The sequence below is a fragment of the Artemia sp. Qi Xiang Cuo genome, chromosome 9 (genome assembly GCF_049724085.1).
Source record: "Artemia sp. Qi Xiang Cuo chromosome 9, ASM4972408v1, whole genome shotgun sequence".
NCBI classification, from domain to species: Eukaryota; Metazoa; Arthropoda; class Branchiopoda; order Anostraca; family Artemiidae; genus Artemia; species Artemia sp. Qi Xiang Cuo.
The window spans coordinates 35,269,248-35,290,220 of NC_142802.1; the positions used below are offsets into that span (position 1 = coordinate 35,269,248).

General features: G+C 35.9%; 1 protein-coding gene across 1 annotated transcript in view; it reads right to left on the reverse strand.

The window, feature by feature from the left end:
* Csk (C-terminal Src kinase) overlaps positions 1–20,632 on the reverse strand; it is a 54,440-nt gene extending 33,808 nt beyond the window's left edge. Inside the window, exon 1 of the mRNA XM_089094493.1 lies at positions 20,402–20,632. Coding sequence (XP_088950619.1) covers positions 20,402–20,439 — 38 coding nt within the window. The 5' untranslated portion in view covers positions 20,440–20,632. The remainder of the gene's footprint in view (positions 1–20,401) is intronic.
* Positions 20,633–20,973: the final 341 nt, after the last annotated feature.

Consider the following 20,973-nt stretch of genomic DNA (forward strand, 5'->3'; position numbering starts at 1 on the left):
GACCCTGTAAGCAGTCCAGAAGAGGACTATTGTAAATAGGGTTTAAATGCACTGCCTCAATATAAAGTAAATGTGACAAAACAGAATACTTACCGTAAATGACAGTTTATTAAGTGTTTATTATTTCTTTATTACCATCTTTTTTTTATTTACTGCAACAGGGAAGATGTAATATTCTTCCTGTCTCATCTAGTTGTTATGGACTTGGATTTCCAATACAAATGTTGAATTGTCTACAATTGCTCAAAACAGCCCATAGTCACCAAAAGTTTAAAAGCATGTTTCTAAAGAAAAAAAACTGGCTAGTGAGAAAACCTTGCCATTTATAGCTGATTCAGAAATGAAAATTATTATTTTCCTTAGTCTTGACTCTTGATTGTAAAATGTTACGACTTAGAAACCTTAGTTTTAAAGACTTAGAAACCTCTCAAAAATGATGTCATTTTTTAGGGGTTTCAGGCCCTTTAAAAAGAAATTATTTTCAAAATAACATTTTACTAGCAAAACTAAGGAGAATAATAATTACCATTGCTGAACCAGCTGCAAATGGCAATTTTTCCTCACTAGCCTGTTTTTTTCAAACATGTGTTTAAACTTAGCCTGTTTTTTTTTGGTAACTATGGACTGTTTTATCTTTTGGAGCCCCATTACCTTAAATTGCAGCTAGGAGCAATCTAAGGATTTCTCATTGTAGAGGCCCAAAATGATGAATTGCGTTGTATTCAAGTTCTTTAGTGACCAGGTGACAAGGGCTCAAAATGGAATTTGCCCCAGAAACAAATATTGAACTATAAAAAAAGCATTTGAAAAGGCATCAAGTTATGTATTCACTTTTATCCTAGCTAAATTATGTAGTAAACTGCAAATTTATCCAAAAACTTTCCTTGTGCCTCTATTTGAGCAGTGCTAAATATTTATACCTCAAGGTTTCACTTTCGTGGTATAAAATATGATTAATAGAATCCTGCTGTTACCTATATTACAAGGTAATAATGTTATAGTTTTAGTGTTTTCATTTTTTTTGTTTAATAATACCCCTCTTGTATTGAATATTGAATTTACCCACACTGGCTTATTGACAAAATGATATGACTATGACATTCAAGCTGCTCAACTATGAGAAATTTATCCCAAATATCTTCCAACTGGATATCTCTTTGAGAACAAGAGGACATGATCAAAGCCTTTTCAAGAAGAACTGAAGGTTGCATAGCAAATTCTTTCTAATGGGTGTGAGTCTTTAGAATTCATTAGACCAGGAATACCAGGATACAGTCTTTTCTGCCAGTATTGAGTCACTCGAATTATCAGTTGGCAAAGAATGGTGCAATAAGCCCTGGCCATTAGTTTGAGATTCACCTGATCAGTCAGCACACTACCATCACTGACTGGTGACTACAGAATCATCTTATTGCTGGCAAGTGTGATTTAAGGTAACTAAGGTAATATTGTTTCAGTAAATTTTAGAATTAGGTCACTAACAATATAGGTAAGAAATAGACATACCTTTAAAATGAGAAATTTACCCAGAATCTAAATATGACATTCATTTGTGTCAGAAATGAACCTTATTTTTACCTATACCTACCCTGCCTAATGTGCAAATATATACAGAGTTGTATACAGTGGCGTTGTTTTGGGAAAAAAACAAATTTGGAGAAAAAAAATTCTATATAGCCCATGCCCCTGCCCCCCCCTCCCCCAATAAAAATGCTGGTGCTACCACCCTGGTTGTATATATGCCCTGAATTCTTTGTAAGGCAATTTTTTCTAAAAAATTGATTTAATAGTTGGTAAAAAAAAATAATGGAAAATTCATTGTAAATACATGATTCATGATATAGCCAAAGCTATATTTGCAAATTAGGGGAGAGGGGTAAAGTCCGTCTCTGATAAAAATGGATGTTATATTTGGAGGTAAAATTCAAGTTTAGCTACTTGTTGCTATGGAAAGGGGTCAGGCTAAAAAAATGAAACTTTCAGGAATGGGTCTACAGACTAGAGTATGTCCTACCTCAACTCCTTTCCTCTCTACAGGGCAGTGACCTTTGATGACCTTTAAAAGTTTTTGTGTTATGAAAGTGAAACCTTGCAAAACAAATCTTCTGCGTAAATGAAGGACAAAAAAAATGTCCTCAGCTTCACAACTTTGCTCAATTTCAATCCCAATTTGTGAGGTTTCAAATACCTGCAAATATGTTTCCTACATTTAGAAGAAAAAAAACTTATTGATATGGCTTAAATTTCTACTCAAATAACAGGAATTGCATTTTCCAGAACTAAAACCAAAGAAAAAGAAACTGACAACTGAAAATTAAGGTTTGAAATCAAGTATTTTGCAGGCATCAAGACATGGCTAATTGTAGAAAAGGCCAAGACAGATGATAGTCCGAGTGATTGAGAGGCAACTGTGGGATAAGCTCTTTTTAGGATTGTATAAAAATGATGTCATTTCATTTGTTAATAGATAAGCCTATCTATCATCCATTCATATGTCATTCATAGGGCAGAACTAAGGTAGATAGTCATAGAATATATAGTGAAGGCAAAAAATTTTTAAGGGCATCTAAGGTCAATGCCCTCTAGAGGGAAAAGGATTGGAGGTGGCAAAGTTCAAGATACTTTCCCAGGACGACCTTTAGTCTGTAGACCCCTCTCTAAAGTTTCAGTTTCCTAACCTAACCCCTTTGCACGATAGCAAAAAGTAGCTAAACTAGAATTTTACCTTAAATTACATGAATTTGCGCAGGCTATGTCTATTTCTTATTGGTCTCATTAGTAATTTAATCAGAAAATTCTACTTTAGCTGCTTTTTGCAAAATTCTACTTTGCAAAAGTCTGGAGGAATAGGAAGATAAGTCTGCAAACCAAGATTAGAATCTTAGAAGCTACAGTGATGACAGTGGTCAAATATGGCTCTGAAGCATGGACGCTCCGAAAAGCGGATGATGATTTTCTAGATGTTTTCCCGAGAAATTGCTTAAGGATTGTTCTGGGTACCCGGCTGACTGACCGTATTTCAAACAATAGGCTATACGAAAAATGTGGTTCAATACCGCTTTCTAGGTCTATAATAAAAGAAAGGTTGAGGTGGTTAGGGCATGTTGTGCGGATGAAGGATGACAGATTGCCGAAATTGTTCTTTTCGGCCAACCATCTAGGGCTAAACGGAAAGCAGGTCGTCCCCGTCTGGGGTGGGAGGACGTCATAAAGAAAGATTTAAAGGAAATGGGAACTTCGTGGGCGGGTGTAAAAAGGTTGGGGTGGAGGAGGAGCGTGTGTAGCTGTGTTGGCCTCAGGCGGCTTGGTGCTGCGATGAGTTGTTAGTAGTAGTAGTAGTTAGCTGCTTTTGGCTATCATGGAAAGGGGTTAGGTCAGGAAAACGAAACTTTCAGGGATGGATCTACAGGCTAAAGTATGTCCTGGGAAGGTATTTTGAAGTATCTACCTGCATTCCTTCTCTCTCTAGAGGGTCCTGACCTTTCATGGCCCTGAAAAATCCGTTTGTTATAAAAGTGAAAAACTTCATTTTCAGCTTCACACAATCCCAATTTATAAGGTTTTAAAGATATGCAAATACATTTCCTAAATTTTGAAAAAAGAACAACATTGATATGGCTTAAAATTCTTCTCAAATAACAGGAATTGCATTTTCAGAACTAAAGCCAGAGAAAAAGAAACTGATAACTGAAAATTTACCAGAAATTGATACCTGAAAATTAAGGTAAAATGATGTTTTACCAAAATTCCAATAGGTATAGAACCTGTCATGTAGGCAAATTTCAGGACCCTCTAGAGAGAAAAGGAGTGGAAGTAGGTATTTAAAAATACCTTCCCAGGACATACTTTAGCCTGTAGACCCATCCATAAAAGGGTATAAATTTAAGTCCAGTCCCCATCATAAGGAGACATGTTAAAAAACAATTCTTACTTCATAATATGCAAAATTATCCTAGTTAACATATTTTCCTGCGGGAGCACCTTTATCATCACTATTTTCCTTGTTTTCCCAGTTTTTCAATCACATTTTTCAATATTTTGTCTTTTTGGTAAATTTTTCGTTGTTCATATTATTGACTTACGAATAAAGTGAACATATCACTCGATGCCTTTTTTATGCTGTTTACGAATATAATCTTCTTGGAATGACAAGCCTTTTTGAGTCAACTTCTGTCTCCTTTTGGCTTCACAACGATTTTCAATCTACAGGGGATGATGGGTCAGGAATAAGTCTTGCTACCATCTATGTAAACTACTCGCAGATATTGTTATGTCTTAGAAAATCGAAAATACTTTTGTATTGATGTCTTTCAGTGTTAGCTGGTAGGCTTGAGAGCAGCAACACGTTGATGTCAGGCTGGAGCTTTGCCTCACTGAAGATTCTCCTGATGTTAATTACTTTCTGCTGGATGCACTGACATTCACAAATCAGGTGGTTCAAGGATTCTGGAAATGAGTCACAGAGTCTTGAATATGGATCGGCTCGTTTATGCCAAATAAAATCCTCTTTTCTCAGGATCTAAGAGTGGCTTTTGATTCTATAATTAAGAATTTTATCTGCCGGTGATGGAAATAAGGATGGAAAGGTGCATTTTTGTTTTTGAAGGAACTCTTCTTTTGAGTATGTCTCTGAAAGTCTGGGCCTTCAAATTGGGATTAATTGGATTATTAGGGGAGCTACTAGCTAGCTGGTCTGTTACCTCATTTTATTTGATGCCTTGGTGGATAAGGATATGCTGGAACTTGACTTCAATAAGGCTACTTTGGAGGCTGATTAATTAATCTCTGATTGTCCTCAAGTCTGTATCCATAGCACTCCAATGGATATTGTTAATGAGTTGAAGGGCGCCTTTGGAGTCTGAGAGCAATACTACTCTTTTGGAAGCCGGTGGATTAATATTGATGACCTTTAAAGTCTCTTTTATTGTCAATAGCTCTGCGGTGAGGATGGAAGTTCAGAGGGTCTTGTTTTTATATTCTTAACTTGAGATAACAGATGCAGAGCCGCATTTGCTGTCTTTTAACCGAGCCATCAGTGTAAATTTGGAGAGAATCTGGATGCAAAGTGGTCATTTTCCCATGAAAAAGTGTCTGAATTTAGATTGGCAGGTAATATGTCTTTTGCAAGGGTATCAACTCTAGTGAAACACTTGGAGGTGACATTAGCCATCCTGGTGGAACAAGAAAATGACTGAAACAGGGTGAGTCAAGTTTCCAAGATAGGACAAGCTCATTAAACGTTTCTCATGATCTTATAGATGCCAAACTATGGGAGATAACATCTTTGGCAAAAGTGAGCTTAAAAATATCATGTTCGTGATCTATAGCTTATATCCCGCTGTAATATTTGATGATCAGCGTATTCCGTCTTTCTGAAATAGAGGACAGGCCGGTTAAGTCTTTCACTTTCTTAGAGGGGCATAGAGCATGAAGCCCTAGGGCAATTTTGCTAGCCATATTTTGGATTGTTTCTAATTTGACAAGATTAGTCTTACTATTACTACTACTAACAACTCATCCCAGTACCAAGCCGCCTGAGGCCGACAAAGATACGCACACTGCCCTTCCGCCTCAATCTATTCATGGTAGGCCCCTCCATGAACTGTAGCAACGATTCCAGTCGCGCTATAATTTACTTCATGATACCGTCCCATCCCAGCCGAGACCGACTTGTTTTTCTTCAAGTATTAAACGGTTGGCCGAAAAAAACAATCTTTAAAAACAAGCCACCCTTCAACTCTGCAACGCGTTAAGGTCGTCTCAAACTTTTTTTCATTATAGCCCTAGAGATCGGTATTGAACCACATTTTTCGTATAGCCTATTGTTTAAAATACGGTCAGTAAGCCGGGTACCCAGAACAATCCTTAAGCAGGTTCAGGTAAATGAAAGAAAGTCTGAGGTGGCTAGGGCACGCTGTGCGGATGAAGGATGACAGATTGCCGAAGATTGTTCTTTTCGGCCAACCGTCTAGGGCTAAACGGAAAGCACTGCTCCCACCATCTCTACTAATAATACTACCAACGTAAGTGAAGCTGCCCACCTGATCAATCTTGTCATTACCCAACATCACCTTTCTGTCCAAACCTGCTTTCCGTTTAGCCCTAGACGGTTGGCCGAAAAGAACAATCTTCGGCAATCTGTCATCCTTCATCCGCATAGCGTGCCCTAGCCACCTCAAACTTTCTTTCATTATAGCCCTAGAGAGCGGTATTGAACCGCATTTTTCGTATACCCTATTGTTTAAAATACGGTCAGTAAGCCGGGTACCCAGAACAATCCTTAAGCAATTTCTCTGGAAAACATCTAGCAAATCTTCATCCACTTTTCTGAGCGCCCATGCTTCAGAGCAATATTTGACCACTGTCATCACTATAGCTTCTAATATTCTGATCTTGGTTTGCAGACTTATTTTCCTATTCTTCCAAACTTTTTTTAACTGTGAAAAAACACCCTGAACCTTGGCTATTCTACTTTTAACATCTTCACTGCTCCCACCATCTCTACTAATAATACTACCAACGTAAGTGAAGCTGCCCACCTGATCAATCTTGTCATTACCCAACATCACCTTTTCATCTTAACCTATTCCTAGCCTTAGCGACTTAGTCTTCTTAACATTAATTTTTAAACTTATTCTAGCACCCTGAACTCGCAAAAACCTCTAAAACATAAGTCATTTTGCTCACACTTTCATCTAGGATGCTTAAATCATCAGCATAATCTAGGTCCAGGAGACTTCTTCCTCCCCATTTGATTCCGTGGTCTCCCATTGCCTTTCCTGTGCTCCTTAAGAAAAAGTCCATCAAAAACGGTCCATATAAAGGGGGATAGAACACAACTCTGCTTAACTCCTGATTTAATACAAAACCAGCTGCTAACCTCATTTCCTACCTTAACCGCAGCAGTGTTATTCTCGTCATAGCACTAATCACTTTAATGTATTTGTCTGGTATACCATACAAGGTACCTTTACTAAAACTCTTCTATCAACAGAACCAAACGCTTGCTCATAATCTATAAAACTAATGACCAAAGATGTTTGACAACTCAGGCACTTCTCAATTATTAGCCTAAGAGTGAAAATTTGGTCAACACATCCTCTACCTTTTCTAAAACCGCACTGTTCTTCTCTTAAAACTTTGTGTACGGCATCCCTCAGTCTAAAAAGTATCATATTACTAAGTAATTTACTACCTACAGAGACCAGACTAATTCCTCAATAATTACGACACTCACTTTTATCACCTTTCTTATAAAGTGGCTTAATTAAGGTTTCCCTAAAATCGGTAGGTACTTCCCCTTTTTCAAAAATCATATTCATAATCTTCAGTAACTTATTTCTAACCTCAGAGTTACATTCTCCATATGATTCAATGGCATGCTCAATCTTGGAACAAATAAACCTCTTGTAAAAATCAAAGACTATTTCGTAGGAATTAGCCCATTTTGACCCCGCCAGGCGCTTAAGGATGAGAAACCTTTGCATACATAAATTTTTTACACAGTTGATTTGATTTTGCCAAGTCAGTCTTGGATCCAGGTATACTTCTAGGAATTTAGGTGCGACAGCATATTCTATTTCCCAATTACTGACAAATAATTTTGGTGGTATGACAGACTTTTTGTAGTGGAATATGATTGCATTTGTCTTAGACTTGGAGATAGATAGGGAAAATGCAGTAGAAAAAGTTGCTAACTCATCTAATGCTAAGTTATATATTATTGGCATTATTATTTACATGTCTAGCTACTGACCAAAGAAATATGTCATCTACAAATTCAAGCTTGGATATTGAATCACTGCTGAACTGAAGCTCACTTAAAACTAAGAAGAAAAGAAGGGGGCTGAGTATGTATCCCAGTGGGAGTTCAATATGCAATGCTGAAATACTGGACAGCTCATTTTGCACCCGGACTTTGTAGCTTCTATCAAATAGATAATTGAAGAGGAGCTTAATGACTCCATCCGAGAAACCCATCTCTTTTAGAATTTGATAAATGAGATACTTGCAAACGTGGTCAAAAGCTGATTCAAAGTCAACTGAGCTCACCGCTATATATGGCATTTCTTGTAGCTGCTTCAAGCTGGATTACATTGTCTACAGTATTACGCCCCTGACAAAAGCCAGCCTGGGAATTAGGTAGAATTCTATTAAGTTCCACAAACCATTCTAACCTCCTATGTAGTATCTTTTCAAAAAGTTTTTCAAGCACTCGTAGTAGTGAGATTGGCCTGCAGGAATTAATTAAATCTGGAGGTTTGCCTTGTTTTCTAATTGGGATTATAATGGCATGTTTCCATATCCTTGGGAATATTTTTGTAGTCCATGCATAGTTATATACATGAAGTAAGGCATCATGAAAAATTTCTCCTGAATTTATGATCCATTGGATGCTTATTTCGTCTTCTCCTGATGCTGAAGAGGAACTAGACAACCTTAAAGCCTCCTTTAGCTCGGATTTGGTAAACATACATACAAGTTCCTTCTTGAAATTTGTCTTCTCATGCAACTTGCACACTCTAGGCCATCCTCTATGCACTGTCGGGACCTCTTTGTTGAAATGAATAGCAAATGCTTCAGTAATGTCTTTGTCGTTCTTCAAAGTGTTTTCTGTTGTTGTAAAAACAGGGGATATTTGAATTGTAAGTTTTATCATTGCCAGCCATTCAATTTATGAATTTTTACGAATGAATTTTACTTGAAGGAACATTATGGTCAATTTTGGATGAGAAGTCATTCCAAGCTGAGCGGTTGGCCTTCAAAACTGTTTTCTTCACTAAAGCTTCAGCCTTCCTAAGAGCATTGAAAGTTTCTTGACTTGGATGCCTCTGGAAAATGTTTCTTGCTTTCTTTTTATTTAGAGCTACACTTCTGCAGTCTTGACTCCTCCAGATTTTGTTAGACTTCTTTAACGAAGAAATATGCATTTGAACAAAGAATTTCTTGATTGAGTTTTCTGCTGCTTTTAAGAGAGTGTCACTTAGTTTTTTGGCTTTAATTTGAATATCTTCCTTTAGGCTTATAGTAGAGTAATCAGTGCTAGCTAATATGGTTTTGAAGAGGGTCCAGTTTGCTGTGTTTACATTGAATCTCATTGTTGGTGGAACAGGAGTGTATTTTGCTGCATTAATTTCGATAAGGGTTGCAGTATGGTCGGTCTGAAGATCTGGGACAAGACAAATTTGGATTTCAGACTCAAGCCATGTTGGACAAATCTACAAATCAATCATTGATGAGGTATTATTCCTGATATTGCAGTAGGTGGGGAGGCCATGCGTAGTTAAAACTGTGATATTGTTAGAGGTGAGAATAAATTCTTCTATATTCTTACCCACAGTGTTGGAGTGTATGCAATTTCCCCATATAGGGCTATGAACACTAAAGTCACCTAAAATAACAGTGTTTTTATCTCTTGCTTCTTCTTCAAGCATAATTTCAATGTCATTGCTGCCATTAGGATTGTGAAAGGATGAGACTTTTAAGGGATTTCCATCTTGGAGATTTAAATTCACACTGACCACATCAATCTCATTCTGGTACTCTCTTGAGGCTATAGCCGAATGCGGTATTTCCTCTTTTATGAGGATTGCCACCCCCCTCCCTTCCTTCTAGTTGATCTATTTTTTCTATAAATATGGAATCCAGGTATAACTACTTATCTGAGACTGTGTAAATTTGTTTCCTGGAGAAAAACAAGATGAATATTATGGCTAATTATGTATTCGATTAGTTCATTTAGTTTTAAACTATTTAGAGACACGATGTTCCATTTCAAAATCTTGAAACTATTCATGGCTGGTAAAAATTTTCTCTATATTTTCTTCTGAAGACATTGATTCTGAGTTATCATCACTTGTGAGTGAGGGAGCATTGTCTTTCTGTAGTTTGTTTGTCTTTTTGGATGTCTCTTCCTTAAGACCAGAGGAAAAATAAAAGTTCAAATAGGGATAAAATCCTTTTAATAGACAGTGATGATGATAACAGTGATAGAAATTCACAAAAATACCAGATATTTCGGTCACATATACAGTGACCGTCATCAGTATTAAAACTCCTTTAACAGTTTTACTACTGATGACGGTCACTGCATATGTGACCGAAATATCTGGTATTTTTGTGAATTTCTATCACTGTCTATTAAAAGGATTTTATCCCTATTTGAACTTTTATTTATCGTCAAGGAAAGGCAGTGTGGTCTCCGAAATTATCTAAGACCAGAGGAATGGTGACATGAGAAGGCCTTAGTGCTTTGTCCTGTCTGGACTTGTTTTACTACTTCTTGAGGACCAGGAGAAAAGGCCACTTCATTCCTAAGTTTCTCAAATTCGGTGTTAGCTTGTCTCTAAACTTCTTAGCCTAAAAGTGTGGTAATTGCTTTCCCTGTTAGAATAGCTTTGACTTGCTCTGATTGTCCAGAGGTTGAGCTGAGGTGATTTAGAGTTAAAAATGTGCCCAAAAATGTAGAGTAAAAAGCTTTAGGAATTCAGAACTGTTCATCTGGTCAGCAGCTTCAAGTGTTGAAGCTGTGTTTTGATTTCACCAGGTCTTACCTTTGGCTAACTGGGTTATTCCTGGAACATCTGCGCCATTGTTTTTACCCCATAAGGGCGTTTGCATAAGAAGAGCTTGCATAATGATAAGCTTGGATGTCGGGGACTTTCTGCACCTCTTTAATTTGGGTGGGGACAGCACTTGGCTTTGGAGTCTTAGGTATTTTTGCTGCGACGATTAAGAAAGGAAGATTTTGCTCAGTTCAGATTCTCAGAATGTCTGCTCGTTGATGGTGGATGGGGCATATATATTTTTGAAATGCACTGTGCCCTATGATCTTACGGTTTTTGCTGTATGGCTCAGGAGCAGGACAGGATGATGAGTTATGGTTGGCTTTTCCACATTTGGAGCAGGAAGGATTTGTTTGCTGGCAATTGTTTTTAGTGTGGCCATATACATGACATTTGAAGCAGTATAAAGAATTGGCCTTGAAAGTGATTGTTTGCTCATATAGATATACATTATGCTTGAGCTCAGTTTTCATTGCAAGAAAGATTAACTTACTTGGCGTCAGGCTTTCTTCATTTCTTTTGTTAAGCCTAGTCATATTTGTGATGGTAAGAGTTTTTCCTGATAAGTCTTATAACTCAGATTTGATTTCTTGTGTTTCCAAAGAAAGATCAATTCCATAAAATATGTATTGGAATTTCTTTTCTCTGATGAGTTTTGTGGCTTCAATTCCTGAGTTAGTAAGCTGAATTAAACTAGAGTTTGGAATAACTTTATCAGCTCCTACAACATCTTGGAGATAAAGTTCTGCTGTGCCTGATTTTTGGAAACTAAGCTCAAAGTTAACTCTGGCTACTTTAAAAATTGCTTTTCTGATTAATACATGATCATCTGTTACTAAAGTTGTTCCGTTTTTCTTTTTATTTGATACAAAATGATAATTTGGGACAGTTGGGGATGGTGGAAGCTCTGAAATTTTTCGTTTTCTTGCCGGCGACTCAGCTTACTGAATACTAGCATTTCCTGGGATTGATTTCATGGATCCTTTTCCTTGGTTTGCTTTTGCTTTTTTTGGGGCTTGCTGGTGTTTTTGGTTTGATTTTGGAGGTGATCGCAGTATCTTTAAAGCTTACTCAGCAAGGGAATCGTTGACCTCTGCTCACCTGACCCCCACAGTTTAAGAGATTTTACTCCCAGCAGGTACACTGGCGCTTGCGGCAGGTGACCACCCCTCTTTTGCTTGCTTATTCAGTGAATCGACACTAGGATGTAGATTCAATGACTTTTTGGCTGAATCTTTGTATTCGCCCAAAAGACAATTATATTGGTAACTTTGCAGCAGCAACAACGGAAAAGAAAATTCGAAATCAGGAACGTCGAAATCTCTAGGGAATTAAACTTATATATCACCAATTAAAAACACATTAAACACAATAAAACTCCAATGTAAGTAAGTACACTTTAGAACACTTTAGGCTCTATTAATAAGGAAAATAACACACTAGGTTTGGAAAAATGTCTTTGACTCACAATTTGAGGCAATAATCCACAATTTGAATTTCACAATAACACATGGGTTTGTTGATCAACAATACTGATAGTAATCGCTATTATCGCAAATTCAAATTTAAGCCCTTTTTGAGCTCTTGAAAACGACGAAAATATTTTTAGTTTCATGTGGAATTTTGTATTTTTTGCCAGAAGAAAGATCACAGATATGTTTTTATTTGTTTTTTTTTCTTTTTTCCTAGAATGTCGCGAGAGGGCTCATTCGAACGGAAATTAAAAGTTCTAGTGCCTTTTTTAATAAAAAACTAAATTTAATTAAATTAAAAACTTTTTTTATTTAAATTCTAATAAAACTGCATTTTATTGCCAATCTGATGAATACCAGCTATCCTAACCACTAGTATGCTTACCATTGTACCACTGAAGACTTAGGAAAAATAAGTCACACATAAGCACATTGAAAAGGTTACTGTTCACAATATATTGAAAAGATACAAGATGAAACTTACATAATCCATGTTTATAGTGATTACAATAAAGAACAAGCTCAAACCTATACTAACTCAAAGGTGTGTGGAGTGATTATAGTATCATGGTTGCAGCTTTAGCTGTAATCTGATTTATAATAAAGAACAATGTCTAGCCCATGTTAACTGAAATAATCTATTGTCAAGGAGGCACACTTGTGCCTCTTTAAAGAGGCGACCCACCACAATGTTAAGTGATTTCCGGTCCTAGAGGTCGCAGAGAGACGGCGGTGATTGCATTTTGTAGCCCAAGCTCAAACTAAGAAACGTGCAAAATTTCATCCTCCTCCGACTTTATCTTCATGGAGCAAACTGGGCCGGAAATTTCAACCCTCCCACCACAGCCCACCTTTAAAGTTTTCCGATCGGGCTGAAATTTACAGGTTGAGCTTTACTCGGGCCCGGGAGTTTATCCTCGAAATTTCAGCTCAATCTGATCAGCTCCTTCCCTGTTTTCCAAAAACCAGATATAGCCACTTAATGTTCATTTGTCTTTTTTTTTATTAGCCACGCCTACAGGCCACAGTTGGCAACGGATCCGGGTTAATGAGGACTCATTCGAAGCGGAATTTGACCTGTTAGGGCCTTTTGATATTTTCAGACCGAAAAAATTATCCCCTGAATTTACATGTACGAAAAACCTCGTTTTCCTATAAGAGCCCATGTTAAATTTTCCCACCACAGCCTCCCTTTAACGTTGTCCGATCGGGCTGAAATTTAGAAGATAAGTTTTCCTGGGGCCTGGGAGCTTATCCTCGAAATTTCAGATCAATCCGATCACTCCTTCCCTGTTTTCCAAAAACCAAATATCAAGTTTTGTGGGGATTTGCTTGCGTCAAAAATAGATTCCACACACTAAAAATACAAGAACAATTGTGTCTCTTTGGTACAGTGGTCGATACTCCTGACTGTCAGCCGGAAGCCCCGGGTTCGATTCCCCATCAGAGGAAATTTTTTATATACAGAATTTAAAGTTTAAAAAAGAAAATCAGTTTCTTTTTTAAATTATTTGAAAAAAACGACGTTTTCTAAAGAGTTAAAGAGGCTGAGTCGCAAGGTCGAACCTTAAAACGTACAGGGATTAGGAAGCACAGTTGGGGGCTGTTAAAGGGGCTCAGTCACACGTTCGACCCTTAAATCGTACAGTGATTTGGAGGTACTGAGGGGGGGCGGCCGGCCCACCAAATCCCCCGTCTGTATATGAAAGGGGCTTTGCCCTCCTCAACTCTTCGCTTTTTACGCTAAAGCTTGACTTTCTCACAACTCTTTTTTTTAAACAATAAAAACTTTAGCGTAAAGAGCGAGGCGTTGAGTTTATATTGAATTTGAAGTTTAAAAAAAAAACTCAGTTTCTTTTTTAAATCCAATCTATTAAATCCTTCGGCTCAACAGGCATCTCCAGAAGAATATCACAGTCGGCCTTCAGGTTACAGGTAAGTCTCCACTGCTTTGATAACATTATTTGAAAAAAAATACGTTTTCTAAAGAGTTAGATAAGTAATAAACTGTACAAAAACGTGCAGAAATTATTTGAAAAAAAATACGTTTTCTAAAGAGTTAAAGAGGCTGAGTCACAAGTTCGAACCTTAAAACGTACAGGGATTAGGATGTGCAGTTGGGGGGCTGCCGCCCCCCAAACCCCTGCTTCCGTATATAAAAGGGGTTGTGCCCTCCTCAACGCCTCGCTCTTTACGCTAAATTTTTTATTGTTTAAAAAAAAGAGTTGTAAGAAAGTCAAACTTTAGCGTAAAGAGCGAGGCGTTGAGGAGGGCACAGCCCGTTTCATATACGGAAGCGGGGGTTTGGGGGGGCGGCAGCCCCCAACTGCACCTCCTAATCCCTGTACGTTTTAAGGTTCGAACTTGTGACTCAGCCTCTTTAACTCTTTAGAAAACGTAGTTTTTTTCAAATAATTTCAAGATAACTTGAAGCAAATAGCCTTTGAAAGATGTTTACATTAAAGAACAAACTGTAACCCATAGTTAGAGTTTGAACTGGGGATTAGCTCAAGAACAAGCATAGACTGGAGGTTAATGTGTAGTGAGATGCTTCAGCATTGGGTAGGACACCAGGAACCAATAGGAGGTGAGGGTGTTGTTGTCAAAATAGACAAAAGTGTTTTGGTCCAACATAAATATAATAGGGGGAAACCTTCTACCCAAGTTTGAATATTTGGAGGAATTGAGAGGGTGAGCAAGAGAAAGTTCATAATTCTTCTCTTAGACAGTGGAGAGACTCTGAGAAGGGATGAAGAAACTCTAATCCCTTTCATTCAAAGATACACTAGGCCAGGTTCAATAAATATGAGCAACTTTTGGGCAGCATACTCTAGTCTGTAAGAACTTGGCTTTACTCCTCACCAGATAAATCACTCCAACAACTTTGTTGACCATCCACACCCAATTTATTGAGAGACTATGGCGCTCTCTGAAGAAAAATTGAAAAAGGTCAGGGATGAGGAGTCTGTACTTGAGGCTGTGCATTGCTAGATTTCTCTTCCATTCTAAACCTATGAGCCAGAAGAGTACCTGCATTATTCTTAATTGAAGCTAAAAAAGCTTTACCCCACTGGGTCAGAGCCCTCACCTACTAGAGTAGTAGAGGGCGAAGCCAGCTAAGGGCATATTCTGATGAGGATTCAGACGAAGGGGACACCCAGCTGGTTTCAGTTTCTGAGATTGTTTAACTGTAATAATAAAGGTATTTATCTTTTTTTCACTTTTAAAAACATTTTTCTATTTAATTTTTTGCAGGTTTTTCTGTTTTCATGGAAAACATTCAACGTTTTTCATGTTTTCATGTTTTTCTGCCTTAACTATCGTAATTTTGAACTCATTTTGGCGCTGAGAAAACATAATGTATTATTTTGTCAAAAACACAAACTTTAATTGAACATCCATCATCAAGGAAGAAAAAAAAACAGCATAATATTGCAAAATCTATTTATTCAACTTAATAGTGGAAAATCAGTGTTTGAGGGTTATGTAACATTAAAAAAATGGATTTATAATGAAACAGTAAGTTTTGAACCAATGTTTTAAGCCTTATATTCATAAACAACATAAAAAAGGCATCAAGAGGTATGTTGTTCACTTTATTCTTAAGTCAATAATATGAACAACAAAAAATTTACCTTCTTTTCTCCAAGTCTTGAAAATCATTTTTAAATAAACACCCAAGAGCCATCTAGCCAATCTAGCCTAACCTAAATTTATTAATATGAGCCTATTTGTATCTTTTTGGTAGATGGCAGTGATACTGTTTAACTTTCTTATATAAAATAATTGAAAATGGAAAAATGCAATCAAACATATTTATTTTTCACAATTTTGTTAAAAATAATTGTACAACAGTGAAAATAGCAATGATAAAGGTGCTCTTGTAGGAAAATATATTAACTAGGATTATTATGCATATTATGACGTAAGAATTGTTTTCTCAATATGTCTCTTTATGATGGGGACTGGACCTAAATTTATACCCATAAAAGTTTCATTTTCCTAGCTTAACCCCTTTCCAAGATAGCTAAACATAGCTAAATTAGAATTTTACCAGGTAAAATTCTAATTTCATCAAATTTTAATAGGTAAAGACCTGTCAAGTAGGCAAATTTCTAAGACTTAGAAATCTGTGTAAAATTCTACTTTAGCTACTTTGGATATCTTGGAAATGGGTTAGGTCAGGAAAATGAAACTTTAAGGGATGGGCCTACAGGCTTAAAGTGTGTCCTGGGAAGGTATTTTGCAGTACCTACCTCTACTCAATCTCCCTCTAGAGGGTCCTGACCTTTGATGACCTTTAAAAATCTGTGTGTTATAAAAGTGGAACCTTTCAAAATAGATCTTCTTCTTAAATGAAGTACAAAAAAATTGTTTTCAGCTTTACATATTTGCTCAAACACATTTTCTTAGGTTTTAAATATATGCAAATACATTTAATAAATTAAAAGCAAAAGCAAAAAACATTGATATGGCTGAAAATTCTACTAAACTAACAGGAATCGCATTTAAGAACTAAAGCCAGAGAAAAAGAAATTGGGTAAGTTTTTTGTTATTGATATCATTGACTTATGAATAAAGTAAAAATAGCACTCAATGCCTTTTTTATGCTCTTTATAAATATAATAATCATCTTTTCTGGAAATGAATTTTACCCATCCCTATATATACCAATTCAGGGTATATATTTGCACATTAGGGGGGGAGGGAGTTTAAACTTACCTCTCATTTACATAAGAAATAAAATTTAGCCAGAAGTGGTTAAATAAAAGTTACAGAAGTGGGTGTTTGAGGCTAAGATTAGGTTGATAATGGAGTAGAAGTTTGAGGGGCTTATAAGGGTGTTAGATTAGAAAGATATATTATTATAATTTTAAGTGAGAGGTTCAATAGCTTAGTCATTAAAGTTGATTTGAGAATTTTGTTGTTAAGAAGTAGGAGATTTGTAAAAACTGTGAAGTATTGAAAAAGAAGGGTAAGTATGGAAAATCATAGGACAGTGAGGAAAGTATTGGTAGAGTCTTTGTTAGACAGACAAATTAGACAGACAGACTGGAATAGAGGACTTGGTAGGGGTTAGCAAGTAGGAGAAGTATACAAACAGGTATATTCTATTTCAGTTGGTCAGGAAATTCAGAGTTCTGGGTGCCAGATTAGAACATCTGACCATCTTTGTTGGTATTCTGGGGGAAAAGAGGCATGGAGAGAAGAAATATGTTTTAAAGCTGTGCTACCTAGGGAGGGTATTATGTGGATAATTTCTTGTACAGGTAATTTAATCCTGGTTGGGAGATGAATAAGATATTTGAAAAGGGTTAGAATGAAGACAGGTCCTTAGAGTAGCCCATTGTCTAGAGAGTGGGAGGAATATTGGTTGCTTTAGTTGTAAGCACCCCCTCCTCCCCCCCCCCAAAAAAAAAACAAACAAAAAACAAAAAAACATTTTTATCTATGTACATGGAAGCTTGTAAAAGATTGGTGCATCCTGATTGGGATATTGAAAGGGATAAACACATTATTCTTTCAATTTATACCATAAGTATTGAGAATCCCCCCTCCCCCAACTCAAAAAATTTAATCAGGGTTGTTTGAAAAAGGGTCTAAAATCTCTGGGACATATAGCCCTGGAATAGTCATAGTAAGATTTGCATAAGGCAAAAAATTATGATTTAAACTTTTTCAATGCAATAATATTATAATTATATTATTACTTAATATAAGCTAACTTGTAGCTAATCAATTGTGTTTCCATTTTGGATAATGAAAGAACTAGCAGATTATTAAATTTTATCTTTTGGCAAATTTTTGTCAACATGGATAAGAAAGGCTGCGTTTGTTTAAAAAGTTCTTTGCTATTTAATGTACATTATGATTGCAAAAAGGGTATTGAAATTATTACTATTCAATAGAACACTGCTGGCTAAATAAGAAAAAATATAAGGAAACCTGCAAAAAAACTTTAACTGCCCAAATCAGGGCTTTTTAAGCTTCTGTTCTCTACAATGCTGTAGATTAGGCTGAATTTTCCAATTTGAAGGACCCCTGAACAATTGTTGGACCTGAAAAAAATATGAGCACACAACAAAAATTTTCTGCTGCCTGCTTTAATGTTGCTTCTTGCTTTCAGTTGAAAAAACTTTTTTTTTATTTAATCACTGAAAGGCTGAACCCATTCTCAGGAGAAAATATTGACATATTGGTGATTTGAATAGCCAAAAATAGCCAATAGTTTATTTTTCTTTATCCTGAGCTCAAGTAATTCCAAATCAGGGTTTATGTAGGCTAATGTTCATTCATGTAATGGAAGTCTTTTTATTTTAATTGAAAATTTGGAAGAAAAGGTGAAAAATACTCTTTAACTGCAAATTTTGTAATTGAATTTTTCCAAACCCTAAAATTAATCTAAGCAAAAAACATCAGAAATATTAAAATTGATATATCAAATGTAAAAATACCCATCTATCATTTAATCAAAATATTGCCCAGCACTAACTTTTATCTTTATGGTACTATATGGCTTATTTTTCACTTTACTAAAATGTAGTAATTGGGTGGGTAGTAATTGGTATTGTAAATGGGTGGGGGATCAGTTTTTACAAATCTGTTGGAAAGCTAATTTGTTGTTTTTTCACTTTTTTTCAGTGGAATATTTTGCATTTTCAATAAAAATATTCTAAAAAGTAGGTACTAGTCTAGAATCCAGTAACCATGTGCATAAAGAAAGATATTGCTCATTGTGAGCTGTTGGTCACTCCATGACAAAGATTTAAGCTTTAGTTTTTAGGGGTTTAGGGAGACTAAAAGGTACCTAAGTTAGGTTATGTATTTAACATATGCTATGCTTTACCCCCCCCCCCCCCCTCCACCCCTAATGTGCAGATATATAGCCCAAATTTGTTTCTGAACTATTATATTTTCATCAAATTTTGTTTTATTTCATTAGCATTAATGAAACTTTACTTATCACATGGTTACTGGATTCTAGACAAGTGCCAAAAAGTATTTTTATTTTCTAGATGGTGCACCCTTATCCTTCCCCAAAAGGGATTTCTGTGGTTATGCTAAATTTTACGCCCTCTTATCTACATTAAAAAAAAAACCTTTCCATTAAAGAATGCATTTTTAAAAACTACTTTCATTGGAAAACAAAAAGACTACCCTACTCCCCTTGAGTATTGATAAATATTTTGTTCTGCCATTCTCTTTATTATTGCTAATAAATTCAATTCAGCTATCATATTGAGAAACTTGTTCTGTACTATTTACAGTTACAGAACAGATAAAGGCAATTCCTGCTCAGGGGGTGGACACAGCCCCTAATTTTATTTCTGATTCAAATGAGAGGTAAGTTTAAACTTTCCCCCACCCCCCCCCCCCCCCAATGTACAAATATATACGATGAATTGGTATATATAGGGGTGGGGGCTAAAATTCATTTGCAACAAAAATGATTATTATATTCATAAAGAGCATAAAAAAGGCATCAAGTGGTATATTCACTTTAGTTGTAACTCAATAATATGATTTGGTAGATATTTACCATTCAGGGTATATATTGGCAGTATTGGCACATTAGGGGGGGGGGGGGGGAGGGTGAGGGAAAGTTTAATCTTACATCTCATTTAAATCACAAATAAAATTTACCCCTATCCCCCTAATGTGCAAATATATACCCTGAATTGGTTTAAATAAGGGTGGGGGTAAAATTCATTTCCAGCAAAAATGATTATTATATTTGGAAAGAGCATAAAAAAGGCATCAAGTGGTATGTTTACTTTATTCATAAGTCAATAATATGATTTGGTAAATATTTACCAAAATAAAAGTTATATTTCTTGAAACAGTAGACAATCAACTTTCTGTTAGTATGTAAAAAACCTGAAACACTGAAGATATATGCATCAAAATAGGATAATTGGTATTTCCAAAAAGATGTTCTTGGACGTAGCCTAAGTCAATAAACTAATAATTTCAAGTGTTTAATCTAGAATCATTTTAGTAATAACTATATTGATGCATATCTTAGATTCTTAGCTATTCATTGATATATACAGTTCTTCTCAATTCCTCTTTTGTAACAAAATGTGAGGATTTTAGTTTTACAGAATGTTGCTCAATCAGATACTGGTCTTTTACCCTAATCCTTTCCAAGATAACAAAAAGTAGCTAAACAAGAATTTTACCATATTTGGATTCAGGATGAAGTTCCAGTTCTAAAAGGTAGGCCCCTGGCTATGTCTAGGCCTATTTCTTATCAGTCTTGTAAGTAATTTAATCAGAAAATTTACCAGTAATTCCTTCAAAAGAGCATATTTCATCTAATATTACCACTTCTTTACAATTGGCTTTAAAATTATTACTCACGGCATTCCATGTAGTTTCACTTCCTGCTTCATTTCCATCTTTAGACATCAGTCAAATTTAACCAAGCTGCAGTGCTTGTGAGTGAGAAGACAAAAATAAACACGACAACCGCTTTACCATTTGAAGCGAAGATTAATCATCGGTATTTATTATAGTCATGTGATGGTACAAAAAGCCTTAGAAGGCCTAAGTTAAATTATGCTGTAAATAATTCCAAACAAAAATAATTGAGTTTTCTTCTTCTTCTTAGTTACTGCTGTGTTCTGAAATTTAAAATTCTAAGCCTATACACACTTTGGTCGTAAAGAATCATTTGATAATCTTCGCATTTGAAGGATCTACTTTCTGAAAACACTTCCTTATATTTTAATAAATGCGCTTACATTTTGATTTCGTCAAAAGAAATAATAAAACCACTCGCATTATATTCTGCTGAAGTATGAAATCGCTTGAAAAATTTTACTTTCTCTCTGGAATTATCGAATCACCAAAGAATTTATAAAATTATATTTTATATTTCAAAAGCAAATCACTCCATCCGGTTGTTTCAATTGTTTTCAATGGTTCTAGCA